At 33.1% G+C, this 13,837-nt stretch overlaps 1 protein-coding gene and 1 long non-coding RNA gene across 14 annotated transcripts in view; one reads left to right on the top strand and one right to left on the bottom strand.

The window, feature by feature from the left end:
• The window catches only part of LOC105661785 (uncharacterized), a 351,630-nt gene that overhangs the window by 166,031 nt on the left and 171,762 nt on the right, over positions 1 to 13,837 (top strand). The window contains exons 3-5 of one of the 13 annotated variants that reach the window (XR_013039150.1): positions 8,428 to 8,786; positions 8,866 to 8,975; positions 10,866 to 11,314. The exons of 9 other annotated variants lie outside the window; for them this stretch is intronic. Coding sequence is in view for 2 of the 4 variants with exons in the window: in XM_012279315.2 (XP_012134705.2) it covers positions 8,866 to 9,200 (335 nt within the window). In the remaining 2 variants the exon portion in view is untranslated. Of the gene's footprint in view, positions 1 to 8,427; positions 8,787 to 8,865; positions 10,762 to 10,865; positions 11,315 to 13,837 lie in introns of those variants that run through there. 3 more of the 13 variants (XR_013039146.1, XM_012279318.2, XM_012279315.2) reach the window with 3 other exon arrangements.
• On the bottom strand, positions 8,461 to 12,203 carry LOC143265052 (uncharacterized). The gene is made up of 3 exons (XR_013039163.1): positions 11,746 to 12,203; positions 10,756 to 10,871; positions 8,461 to 8,579 (listed from the first exon to the last, which is right to left on the bottom strand). It is a non-coding gene; the product is annotated as an uncharacterized LOC143265052 (long non-coding RNA).

Here is a 13,837-nt window from a genome sequence, read left to right as displayed (position 1 = left end):
TTATTTGGTTTCTTCAGTTATTAGATTGCTTTAGTGCTTATTTACTTTGATTGGAGAGAGACATATGCTCTATCACATGTTACGATAAGATTTGATCAAACCTAATGCCTCTCAAACCATTCATTTCTAAAGTAAAGTACATTGCTATTCAATTTTAAAATAAACAAAAAATTGACATGTTATTTGGTTTCTTCAGTAATTCGATTGTTTTAGTTCTTTATTAGTTACATCGAACGAAAAAGACAGTTTAATATTCGAAAATACGCATATACTACACTGGCATCATTTACTGTGCAAACGTCTGATATAATATTGGATATGGCACCGGAAATTGAATACCCTTCACATTGACAGCTATCATTTATGCGTGTATGAACTTTGCAATAATATCTGTTATCGATCTCATATTTAGCTTGAAGTATTCATACAGGATTTCTATTGAATGACAACAAAAGAAATAATTACGAGTGAAAGTTATCGCGCATGTGGCATCAAAAAATAAATGGACTACTTTTGAACGTATATGTAAATTATAATTTGGTACTGTCATATTATAATGGACTTTATAGTTCGGATGTAATTTCAATGTTTCATTTCCATGACACTAGTTTGAGATAGTTCTGTTATCTTGAATGTTAACAGACGTCCAACAGGGAATGACAGAAAACTGTGTCCGTGTTTTTGATGAAATATACTGATTTAATTTGGAAGATTAAAAAAGATTATTGTGTTAGAAGAAGGCAGTAATCATTTTAGAGGGCTGTAAAATTCAAATCTATTTGTGTAAAATATATTGTATTGACTTTTGACTTTTGTTTAGTTATATTACAAATTTAGAGATTTATGAATATTTAAATTCTTATATTACCAAATCCTAATATTACAAAAATGCAATATTTCCAAATACTTAGAAACCTGAATTCGTGTATCCCCAAATTTCAGGATCCCCAAATCACTGCATTCTAAAAACCAATATTCCCAAATTCCAGTAGACACAAATTTCTAAATCTACAAATTCCTATATTTCCAAATCCCAGGACTCCCAAATTTCTGTATCTTCAAGCTTCTGTGTTCCTGAATCCCAATATTCCCAAATCCTAATTTTCCCAAATTCCAATTTTCTCTAATCCCACTTTTTCTAAGTCCCAATACTCCCAAATCCTAATACCCGCAAGACCCAATTTTCCCAAATCCCAATACTCCTATGTCCCAATTTTCCCAAATCCCAACTTCTTCAAATGTCAATATTTCTAAATCCCAATATTTCCAAATTCTTAGATCTCTAAATCTCTACAACCACAAAATCCTATATCTTCGAATTCCTGTCTTCAATTCTTTCACCTCTAATCTCTCTATCTTCATATGGTATTCAAAAATCCTCAAATGCTTACACTATCAAATCCCTAGATCTCTACATCCGTAAATCCTTGAATACCTAGATCTCCAAGTACCTCTATAAATCTCTCACATCCTCAAAAATTTCAAAACATCAAGAAACGCGAGAACTCCCCACCTTTGATTACTTTCCTTTAAAGAAAAATTTACTCTTGATCATGAATGGCACTGTTTGAATACACTTCCACGAACAACTAATCCCATCATTGATTTGAGCAAACAATTTCATAATACTGTTTTGCTCGCATCTCCAAAACAATGCCATGTCAGAAATAGTAAGTTTTAATGTCACACAAAACTGACATTATATTTTAGTGACATGATAATAAAAATAGATACTTGCAGAGAAATTATATTTTTTCAAAATTAATTAAAGTAGCTGCACAACCATGTATATGTAATATTATTATCAACTGAAAACGTCTTCTATATTTTCAACATTTATTTCCAAATCCCAATATTTCTAAATTCCAATGTTCTCAAATCCCAATTTTCACAAGTCTCCATTTTCTCAAATCCCAATATTCCAAAATCTCAACACTCCCAAGTCCCAATTTTCTTAAATTCCAATACTCCCAAGTCCCAATATACTCAAATCCAAATTTTTCCAAGTCCCAATACTCCCAAGTTCCAATACTCCCAAGTTTCAATACTCCCAAGTTCCAATACTCCCAAGTCCCAATACTCCCAAGTCCCAATACTCCCAAGTCCCAATACTCCCAAGTCCCAATACTCCCAAGTCCCAATACTCCCAAGTCCCAATACTCCCAAGTCCCAATACTCCCAAATCCTAATACTCCCAAGTCCCAATATTCCCTAATACCAATTTTTCCAAGCCCAATATTCTCAAGTCCCAATACTCCCAAGTCCCAATACTCTCAAATCCTAATACTCTCAAGTTTCAGTACTCCCAAGTCCCAATACTCCCAAATCCTAATACTCTCAAGTTTCAATACTCCCAAGTCCCAATACTCCCAAGTTCCAATACTCCCAAGTTTCAATACTCCCAAGTTCCAATACTCCCAAGTCCCAATACTCCCAAGTTCCAATACTCCCAGGTCCCAATTTTCGCAAATTCCAATACTCCGAAGTTCCAGTATTCCCAAATCCTAATACTCCCAAGTTCTATTACTCCCTAGTCCCAATTTTCTCAAATCGCAATTTCACCAAATATCAGTACTCCCAATTCCCAATTTTCTCATACTCTCAAACCTCAATATTTTCATAGTCCTAGAACTCTTCCTTATTTGCTTTAACCAGTTAACTGTGGCGATCTTTTTGCAAAGCGCGCACCAGTGTGTGTCTCGATAATCAAGCGATGATGAGTTAGCTCTCAAGAATTTATGAAACCATCTGAAATCATTTACACTTTTTATTTGTTTATTTCATTTCGTGTTGACCTCTAAACATTTTAAACATATTACAATTTACGAATATAATTTAGTTTTCGCCAAAATTACAATTTGAATATCAAATTGTAACAAAATTTTACGCATGACGGATATAGTCGTCATAACACAAAATTCTGCCACATCTCCGTGACGGATATAGTCGTCAAACACACTTAACTGGTTAAATTAGAGACCCCTGAAAAGATTACAATAAAATTAACTGATTTTAATTATATATTTGTTTCTTTACAAAGATCCTCCAATAAATGATCGTCATATCCATCAGTATTTTAAAATAAGGTTACTCAACTAATACGTTGATGTAGATTGATTTTCGACCAGACCACTATGACAACTTCAATTTTACCGAGAAATAGCACGATTAATCATTTAGCGTTATAACTATGCGTAGGTGAAATCGTGCAGGTGATGTCTCACGTACAAAAGAACCTCACCACTCGCGTTGAGTTATAATCTCTCGTATCATTGTTTTATGACGGAACCATAAACAATTCAGACGCACGGGCGTTATTCGCTGGCGAGGTAAGCAGGCTCAAGCCGTGATTTACCGAAAGTCGTAAATTTTTTCACTTACCGTGGATTAGATAGCACCGCTTGAATGTAAATTCATCCGGACAGATCTGTGCCAGCCACAGTTACAGCCAGAAACTTTATTTTCTCCCTATAATGGTGTAGTTTTAGCCATTTCTGCCCTTGAATTCTACGTTGACACGTTATTTACGTCAGGTAAACACTTATGAGTTCAACCTTGCTTTATTTTAGTCTCTTCCTGATTAGAGCTTTTAAATAATTTTCTTCTGGTTTATTTATTAAATGGTTATTTACGAAAGCTGATAACATGGAAGAATGTGCATTTTACTCTTCTTTTTTGAAATGCAATTAAATTCGAATTGGTCAGAATAATTGGAATTATTTTAATTGTTTAGGATTTAGTTATATCGTATTATTGCAATTTAAATGTGGACCGTATTGCGAGTTGACATCGTAAATTTTTATACTTCAAAATTTTTATACAATGTAGTTTTTGAATTTTTAAAATTTTTAAATATTTTAAGTAGTCAAATCTCCAATGTCATGAATCTTTAAAACTCTTCAATTTTTAGTTCTTTACAATTGCAGATTTGTGACAGTATTAGATTTGAAATTTCAAATTTTCTAAATGGAAAAATTTGCAAGTTTGCAGATTTGTAAAGAACCGAGTTAGCAAGTTTCACTATTTCCAAATCTGAAGGTTCCCAAATTTTCAGACTTTCAAATACTTAAATTTCTACATTCCTATGTTGCCAAATACTTATGTTCCAAAACTGCTGTGGACTCATATTCCTTTGCTCCTAAATTCCTACGTCCTCAAATTCCTACGTCCCCAAATTCCTACGTCCTGAAATTCCTACGTCTCCAAATTCCTACGCCCCTAAATTCCTACACCCCAAAATTCTTGCGTCTCCAAATTCCTACGTCCTCAGACTCCTATGTCCTCAGATTCCAACGTTTCCAAATTCCTACGTCCTCAAATTCCTATGTCTCCAAATTTTTATGTCCCTAAATTTCTACGTCCCTAAATTCCTACATCCTCAAATTCCTACGTCCCCAACTTCCTAAGTCGCCGAATTTCTACGTCCCCAAATTTCTACGTCCTCAAATTCATACGCCCCAAATTCCTACGTCCTGAAATTCCTATGTCTCCAAATTCCTACGTCCCTAAATTCCTACACCCCCAAATTCTTGCGTCTCTAAATTCCTACGTCCTCAGACCCCTATGTCTTCAGATTCCTACGTCCTCAGATTCCTACGTCTCCAAATTCCTACGTCTCCAGATTCCTACGTCTTCAAATACCTACGTCCCAAGATTCCCACATGCCCAAATTCCTACGTCCCCAAATTCCTACGTCCTCAAATTCATACATCCCCAAATTCATACGCCCCAAATTCCTACGTCCGGAAATTCCTATGCCCCCAAATTCCTACGTCTCCAAGTTCCTACGTCCCTAAATTCCTACACCCTCCAAATTCTTGCGTCTCTAAATTCCTACGTCCTCAGACCCCTATGTCCTCAGATTCCTACGTCCTCAGATTTCTACGTCTCCAAATTCCTACGTCTCCAAATTCCTACGTCTCCAGATTCCTACGTCTTCAAATACCTACGTCCCCAGATTCCCACATCCCCAAATTCCTACGTCCTTAAATTCCTACGTCCCCCAATTCCTATATCCCTAAATTATATGAACTTATTCATAAGTTTTCAAATCTCCAAAAGTCCCCAAAAATCAACGAATTAGTAACCTTCGCATAAAAACATTTTACAAGCACGAAATAAATTTACCTAAATTATTTTTCATTCAACAATTTCAAGTTATGGACACATAACTTGATGATTGTATACCTATATTATTTGTTTCTAAAAAATCGTGCATTTACAGATGTGAAACCAATGAAGCCTCACGTTTACAATTAACATAAGTACTTTGCATGATGTTCATATTGACTTTTAATAAATTCCTTTATAAAATGTCGTCTATTATAATAAAATCTATTTCGTGATGATGTTGCATGATGTTCATATTGACTTTTAATAAATTTCTTCATAAAATGTCGTCTATTATAATAAAATCTACTTCGTGAAATGTGTTCACATAATATTTACTAACAAAAGTCGTATAAAATCATAGAGATTTGTGTATATGTGTATAGTGTTCCTCTTGTTTATATGCTGCTTCGAAAGATTTCTTGTAAAACGTGCGCAATACATTTCACATGAAAAAATTTAAAAAAGCTAAAAGTACATTAAAAAGATGAAGTTTAAGGAAAACTACAAGAAACGTATAAAATTAACTTGTTCGACGTATACAAGGAAAATTTGCATAAAATACTTCTGTACAAAAAGAATAACGTTTTTGTTTACGCCTTCTTCTTTTTAACTTTATGCACAGCATTTTTTCGAGGCTGTATTTGTTTTTGTTTTAAATAATTTGCTTATTTACTACCACCGCACTTACATATATTTTCGTTTTATTCATTCGACCTTGTTTTATAACATGTTCTTAGACGTAGATAATTTTTAGCCGCGTGGAATAAAACATGCTGAGGTATCTCGTCAAATATGTAACTGAGCCATTTACAACTTTGGCATATATTAGAAACAAATTTATGCTTGACAGTATCGAATAATTTAGCAATGTTCAAGACTCACGTCACTGTTTGCGCGACAGAAATGGGACATCGTCGAGTTAGCGATTAATAACTAAATAAAAGTATCGTAAAAAAAATAATTTCTACTTTCTTATACAAGTTGTTAAAAAAATTTCATTAAAATTCAAACCTTGAAAAAAATTAAATTTATGATTATTATGATTTATGTTTACTGAATGTGAAATATATTGGAAACTCTTTTGAAGTGAAATTAAAAATAAAGTATTATATTTTATTGTTCTATCAAATTCTTCTATTAACACTCATATATTTCTGATGTATATTGAAACTATCTCAATTACATTTACATCAATATAGTTTTTATAAAATTAGAAATAAATTTAATGTTTATCTCTGAAACAATTACTATGACATTTCTATTTATTAAAATACTTCAAAAATAATTTCCATTGTTGCCAGAAAGATCTTTGTATTTTTCCTTCCAATTCATTGATTGCCCGGCTTACGGCAGTTAAATTATAAACAGAGGATTACTTCATTCAGCTTTTGTTTTTATTCCATGTTGGAAGTGTTCCATTATATTTATTTGCATTATGAGCAGAAACAAGATGTACACCTTTGTATTTTTCCTTACAGTTCATTGATTGCAAGGCTTACCTTGCCGCAATTAAATTGTAAACACAGGATTACTTCATTCAAGCTTTGTGTCTTTCATTCCTTACACCAAAAGTGTAATATTAAATATTTTATATACTACTTATAGTTACTACTTACTAATTGTAAGTGGATTTTATTTAATCGTTGTTACGTACCTCTGTTAATAATTGTTAGAAATTACTTTTATTTTTTTTCTCATATTTCACGGCTGTTTTTTAACAAACCTATCGCTTTATACTTATTTTTGTAGATAATAATATGAGTAAGATAAGCAAAATGGTTTTCATAGCTTAGATAGTGATTCCCTATAAAAGTACTACAGGTATGTTTGATACTACTAATAACTTCTATCAATAATGTGCAATAAGTAAATTTTACTGAAACACACTAATAATTAAAAAATCACCCAGAGTTTTTTCCTAAAACAGTTCTATCATTTGAACGAGAAGGACCATCTTAAAAACACAAATAAAGCAAAAATACAAGAATGTGCACGCAAAAATTTTAATAACAGTATTCCCATCTTTAAACTTTAATAGTAAACTCGCATTTTCGTTCGAAATCGATGAATATGTATGAAATATTTTATCTCGCATAGTTAGCACCAAATATTATGTAAAAATATTATTCCACACGCCACTTTTTATCGCTTACTGTTTTGCAGTTTGTAATTCCTGTTTACATGTGACCTACACGTTCTGTTTTTCAAACGGGAAAATGTTAAATCCATAAATGCAGCAGTCTTGTCGTATTTGCAAGCATAACTCGTTAGTTGTTGAAAGAAAATTCAGGGATCAGTTAGGAAGTTTATTTAACGTCTCTGAACAGATAGATTGCTGTTATTGATTTTAGGTCCAAACAACTAATTAAACCTATAAAATTTTGCAAATATTTTCTTGTGAAACAAGACAATAAGGTTTATAGAATCAACGACAAGGATTCATTTATTTACGAATTTTGCCTTGCGAAGCTTAAATCAAAAGTCTACATTTTGTCTGTAATAAAATACTCGTTCGGTTTAGACAGTATTTTTGAGACTCTGACACTTTTATGTTGATACATGTATTATCAAACGTAACGTGATGATACAGAAAGGTTTTCGTAACAGGTTTATGCAATATTTATTTGCTATGTCTGCTAAATGTTCGATTTACCAAAGGTAAATTTCTTTCGTAACTTTCCATGTATATCATACGTGTTTGGATACACTCAAATATGACATAATTTTAAGCAAAGTTTGATACAATCATTACTGTTACTTTACACAATTACACAGAATTAATAATAATCAAACAAGGTAATATTTATCATCAAATAAAAAATAGTAAACGCATGATTTAAAACAAATATATTTTATTCACTAGAATCATATTTCTTTTCAAGGACAAAAATAAAAAATTATACGATGAGATTAATATTTCAAAATAAATTAAGCTAGCATCGGTTTGATAAATTGAGCAACAGAATATAAACTTTTAATATCTCAATGTAGCTCTCGGTAATTAAAAATATTTTATCAATTTATTCAGATCGTAAATGTTAGCGTCACTGGTAAATAAAGTATTTTCATGAATTTCTATGCATAATAATATATTTTAAATTATAAATCAATTATACAGCAGACTTCAAATATACAACACATACAAAAGATAAATTTTTCTGAAATAATTTATAACATTTAGTTACTTCATATAAACATTTAAGTGTTTCAGAAGAGAATATTTTATGTTAATGGAAATTCTTTGAAACTTTTAATTTTACATTTCATGTGGAATTTTTATAGTTTACTTTTACATTTTGTTTAACTATATTTCAGATTACCTAAACAGCTTCCAGAACTCTTAGGGTGGTTCTCTTCTCTTGTTCTCCGCCATCTTGTTTGTGTACATCTGTCTCAATCTTGCAATAATCGACGATACGACCAATTCGGTGGAAAACAAAAAACTAATATCTATTGTGCTTCACACCCTGCAAATATTGTTCTAAACTTTTTTTCGTAAGGTGGCTGCAAGCGCATTATATAAAAATATATTTTTATCCACGTAGTGAGATCAATTAACGATAAAAGCTACACGAAATTTTATATCCTCCAACAATAAAGTAATAGATCGATATTACAGTGAAATGTCGAAGAAGACAAATTGTATGCCGGTTTATCCGAGTTAAAAGGAAAAGGTACAATGTTCCGTCATATTTCAATCTTGAAAGTTCACCAAACAATTGATCCTGTTTCTACACCATTTGCTGCTCACAGAATCGTCAGGAAGCGATGGAGAGAGAAGGGACGCGTGTTCAGAAACATGTCCACTTTCGCGGGATAGGAGAACGGGCTCGAAAACTACCCGGAGATCGGTGTATAGTAGAGTAAGTAGCGGCCATGATCCGGCTGTATGCGCACAGCGTTGTAAGTTCGCTTGCAAACGACCGAATTATTCAAATGTTCGCGGTTGCAAGTGGTTCTGCGTTACCGTGGCGACGACAACTGCCGCGTTTGCGAAGTCATCCACCGATGGCATTGCCGCAATTTTCGAGTATCCCATGGCGATAAATTGGCGCCGATATCGCGACCAATTTCCTGAATACACTTAACATGCATGCTGATACATGAATGTGTCCAAACAACGTTCTATGTTTACAGTTACAGTGGATTTAAATTACGCGATATCTCTTTACAGAAGATCATCTGTTATTTAAAGTGCGCTGGATAAAGTGTGTAAAACACGTACATAATTTAAGCTGCATGTTTTTTCTGTTACACGGAATGATAACGTAAATTACGAGAGGATTTGAACTCTGCTTATTATCTTTGTAACGGGTATTTTTCGGCTTGTCGATGAAATTTCTGTATCATTGTTCGAAATGCAACGTGCAGAACGCAATTGTCATTTAGAACACAGGTGGCGTTTACAGTAAATTGAATGTAGCTTATAACTACTTCTCCTTTGAGAGAAGTTATGAATATTCCATACATTTGTGAACTTTTTAAATTTAAAAGGTTTTGCGAAATTATTCAGTTCGTTATCTCAATAACTCGGCTCTTTATTTGAGAAATGTTTCACACAGCTTTCGTTGGAGTATAAATAAAAGAATAATTCATATGGACAAGTGAAATTGAACTCAAGTTATCTTGACGTTACGAAATTTGACAGTGACACAAATGGAAATTGTGATTTGATTTTAAAATGTATTCAACCGTTGAAAGCAGAGAGATATCGATTCTGTAAGATATTTTTTAGAATTTAACAGAAGTGCTACTGCCCTTGGTAACTAAACGTTTAAGTCCTACGTTATAATCAATTATTAAAGTAGTACAAGAAGAGACACTAGTTTTATACCAACTTTGCAGTACATCTTTTAATATGTTTTTTAAGATTCATTGAAAATATTATTACCCTTCGTGACTGATCATTTTGGTCTTAAGTTACAATCAATTAACAAGGCAGTACAAGGAATGACACCACTGTTGTACCAACTTTGTAGCACATCCTTCAATATGTACTTTAAGATTCTTTGAAAATACTATTACCCTTCGTAACTGATCATTTTGGTCTTAAGTTACAATCAATTAACAAGGCAGTACAAGGAATGACACCACTGTTGTACCAACTTTGCAGTACATCTTTCAATATGTACTTTAAGATTCTTTGAAAATACTATTACCCTTCGTAACCGATCATTTTGTTCTTAAGTTACAATCAATTAACAAGGCAGTACAAGGAATGACACCACTGTTGTACCAACTTTGTAGCACATCCTTCAATATGTACTTTAAGATTCTTTGAAAATACTATTACCCTTCGTAACCGATCATTTTGTTCTTAAGTTACAATCAATTAACAAGGCAGTGCAAGAAGTGACACCAGTTTTGTACCAACTTTACAGAACATTTTTTAATATATTCTTTAAGATTCTTTAAAAGTACTACTACCCTTGGTAACTAATTGTTTCCACGGCAAGTCAGGGTCACTTAACAAGGCAGTATTACAGTCAACAAAGAACAAACGGTGAAAGGGAAAGCAAATTGGTGAGTGCAATCTAGGAGGATAGCGGTGATTTAGCGGGGACGTCGTACGCCAGATTACCCCTGCAAGCCTTACAACGCCTAACCCTAAAAGGGAAAGTTGACGGAGAATCCGACACTTACGGCCGCCCACATTGCAATGAACGAGCCAATTAATATTGCTTCCCTCTTGTACTTGCCACTGCCCTTGACGCCTTGCTGGATCATCCCCACGCATGGTTGAATAATTGCAGGAACACCTAAACGAAGGTTCTGGTTAACCGTCATTATCGGCTGAGAAAACTCCCAAACAATCGGTGATGAATGATCGAAACTTGGAGGATGAATATATTACTTGGTAGACAGGATGATTATGCATTTGTGATATACGGTGAGAGATATTCGAACACTCCAGATATTAAAGGAACATTAAACAATTTTTCAATTATATAAATTTAAATATGTTGAACAGTTTAGCAATTACAATGATGTTTAGCAATTACACTTGTATCATCCCTTGAAATGCTGCGTGGCTATATGTTTGGAGAGGTGAATTTCCGAGACTGTATTTGACTACACTTATTTGTTTACCTTAGAAAATACCGTCATCTCTATTTATTTCGTATAATAGTTTTACAATAATAAATGAAAAAGATTATTTGAATAGTCAATAATAACCGAATATGACAATAGCAACATTAATCACTGTGCACATATTTATTTCTAATCGCAAGGGTTCTTTATTTCTTTTTGTAGAGTATTGCAATATCGCACTCAAGTACACTACTGAACAAAATAATAGGAAATTTGAAGTTATCAACTGATATCTCGTAAAATAACAGTTTTTAAAATTCCACGTAACAAATGCAGTTTCTAGGGATCGAATTTACATGCGACTACGGAATAAAGAGAAGATAAGATCGTCCAGTTGAATTACAGTAATTGAAAAACACATTGTAATCAATTGCAGCTGACATTTGTCAAATGGTACGTTACACGGTGGTGAAATTAGTAGACACGTTGATGTTAGCATCCTCTATCGCTCGTGGCATTGTTTTAATGCTCTGCGTGATTCTGTGCCAGTCTGCATGATAAGGCTTCCTAATAACCAGTCGCTCACACGTCTGGTTTTACCTTTCTCATCCTCTCGTAGTCCTCCGACGTCAGCCCACACCGCCGACATCGCCAACACCAACCGACCAACCAACCGACCCCTTCTCTTGTGAACTGCGAAACTGTGGCATGTCGGCTTCGCATCAATCTTGTTAAATTACCCGCCCCGCCAGGAGTCGTTCTCTCGCTCGTGGATTGATAAATTGCCCGATCTCGTCTTCCACAGACACGTAACGTTCCGAGTCGCGACCTCAAACCCGGCTACCTCGAAATGTACCGAAAATCAAATTAACAAAACCGTCGTTTACATTTTTCAAAATTTTCAACGATTCGCGTTTCGAGTTTTCTGTTATACTGCTCTTCGGCGATCCACCCTTTGCTAGGGGTATTCTTGCTGTTGACAGATGGCAACTTTAGGAACTTACTAGTTAGCAAGTTTAATAAATATTTTTTGAAGCTACTTTTCTAATATTAGTTTTCACAATTATTTGTTTTATTATGTTTATACATCACACGTGCAACAGACTGCTTACCTGTATTCTTAGTATGTAGATAGACTTAAATGAGAAATACTTATTTCAAATTATTGTAATAAATCGAATGGTAAGTGAAGCTTTTCAAGATTAGAAGGTTAGGTTAGGTTATATTTTTGATAATATTTTAACTAATAATTTTGATGTGTAACATATGAGGGAAGAATTACGTATAGGTTAGGTTAGAGTGTTATTAAAAAAGAGGACCAAAGGATCTATGCTGATGAAGAAAATGTTAAACATAAAATGATTCTATAATATTCAATACGATACTTTTCTTAATAGCAAAATAGTAAAATTTCAATTGTAAAGTAGACTTGAAGTATAAACAAATTTCAAGTTTATCCTTGACAGTTTGTTAATAAGTTTAACTAATATAAAAAAAGTTTTGAAATTTAGCATAGTACACTATAAAAACATTATTTTCAGTAAATAATATTTATATCAAAGGTCTAACGACTAGCGGAGTGAATCAGGGTCCTCTAGCGGCGAAGCTGAGAAACCTCAGCGATTCTTGTCTCTTCTACGAAGATTTCGTAATACAGGATTTCGAAGAAGCAACAAAAGGATATTTTAAAAAACAAAGTACAAAAAAATATTGTCAGCGAAATTATTACTGTCCTCATTCCAAGAATTTGAGTTGCAGTAACATTTTTGCATACAATATTCTTTCTGTAATTATGTAGCGTGTCACAGAGTCCTATTTTGCAATGTTGCTTTCGAAACTTCAAATAGTACATTTTTGTATACTTTCGTTTTCTTATGAAACTTATTCTGTTTCGAGAACATCTATGAATACAAATTTTACTTAAATGAAGACAACCAGAAGATTTCACGGCAATCGTTGGGTTTTTAAATGAAACCACAATTTCTTTTTACATAAATCATTTATATATGATACTTTATGTAAAACAGTATTAAGACATAATTTTAGAAAGATGAAAATTCTTAACATTTCACTAATTGTTGATATTTTTATACTTTACTCTAATGTACTTCTATGTACAGTTGACAAGATTTTGAATAGAATCGATAATTTCAAAAAGATAAAAATTCGTGACATTTCACTAATTGTTGATATTTTTATGTTTGACGCTAATATACCTCTGTGTAGAATTGACGTAAATAACGTGATTATATTTAGAAAAATAGAGTACATTTAAAAATCTCAGATGTTACATAGTCAGGACTTATATTCACAGTAAAATGTCCTTAAAACAAGTGCCCTCCAAGTTTTCATTTGAAATATTTTTTGGAATAACAAATTCTTTCAAAAATAATTCCATGGATCATTAAAAATGATACACCCTGCAGATTATGGATTGAAATGAAAACAAATATATTGGAATGTCGATGTTTCTTTTACTGAAAGCATTTATAAAAGTTCCGCAAGAGAATTCCGATATCAGAGTTTAAGATGTTAAAGCATTTAAGGTAGAATCCAAGAAGGTTTTCCAAAAGTTCATAACGAGTACAAGGATGGAATCGTGCAGGGGGTTCGCTATTACTTCGAAGCTTTCTCATAGTACCATCTTACCTTGCTTCGAGAGTAATCTACCTACCTATCCCCATTCGGACCT

This window comes from Megachile rotundata, chromosome 1 (assembly GCF_050947335.1).
Source record: "Megachile rotundata isolate GNS110a chromosome 1, iyMegRotu1, whole genome shotgun sequence".
NCBI classification, from domain to species: domain Eukaryota; kingdom Metazoa; phylum Arthropoda; class Insecta; order Hymenoptera; family Megachilidae; genus Megachile; species Megachile rotundata.
This window is presented reverse-complemented; position numbering and strand designations above follow the sequence as displayed.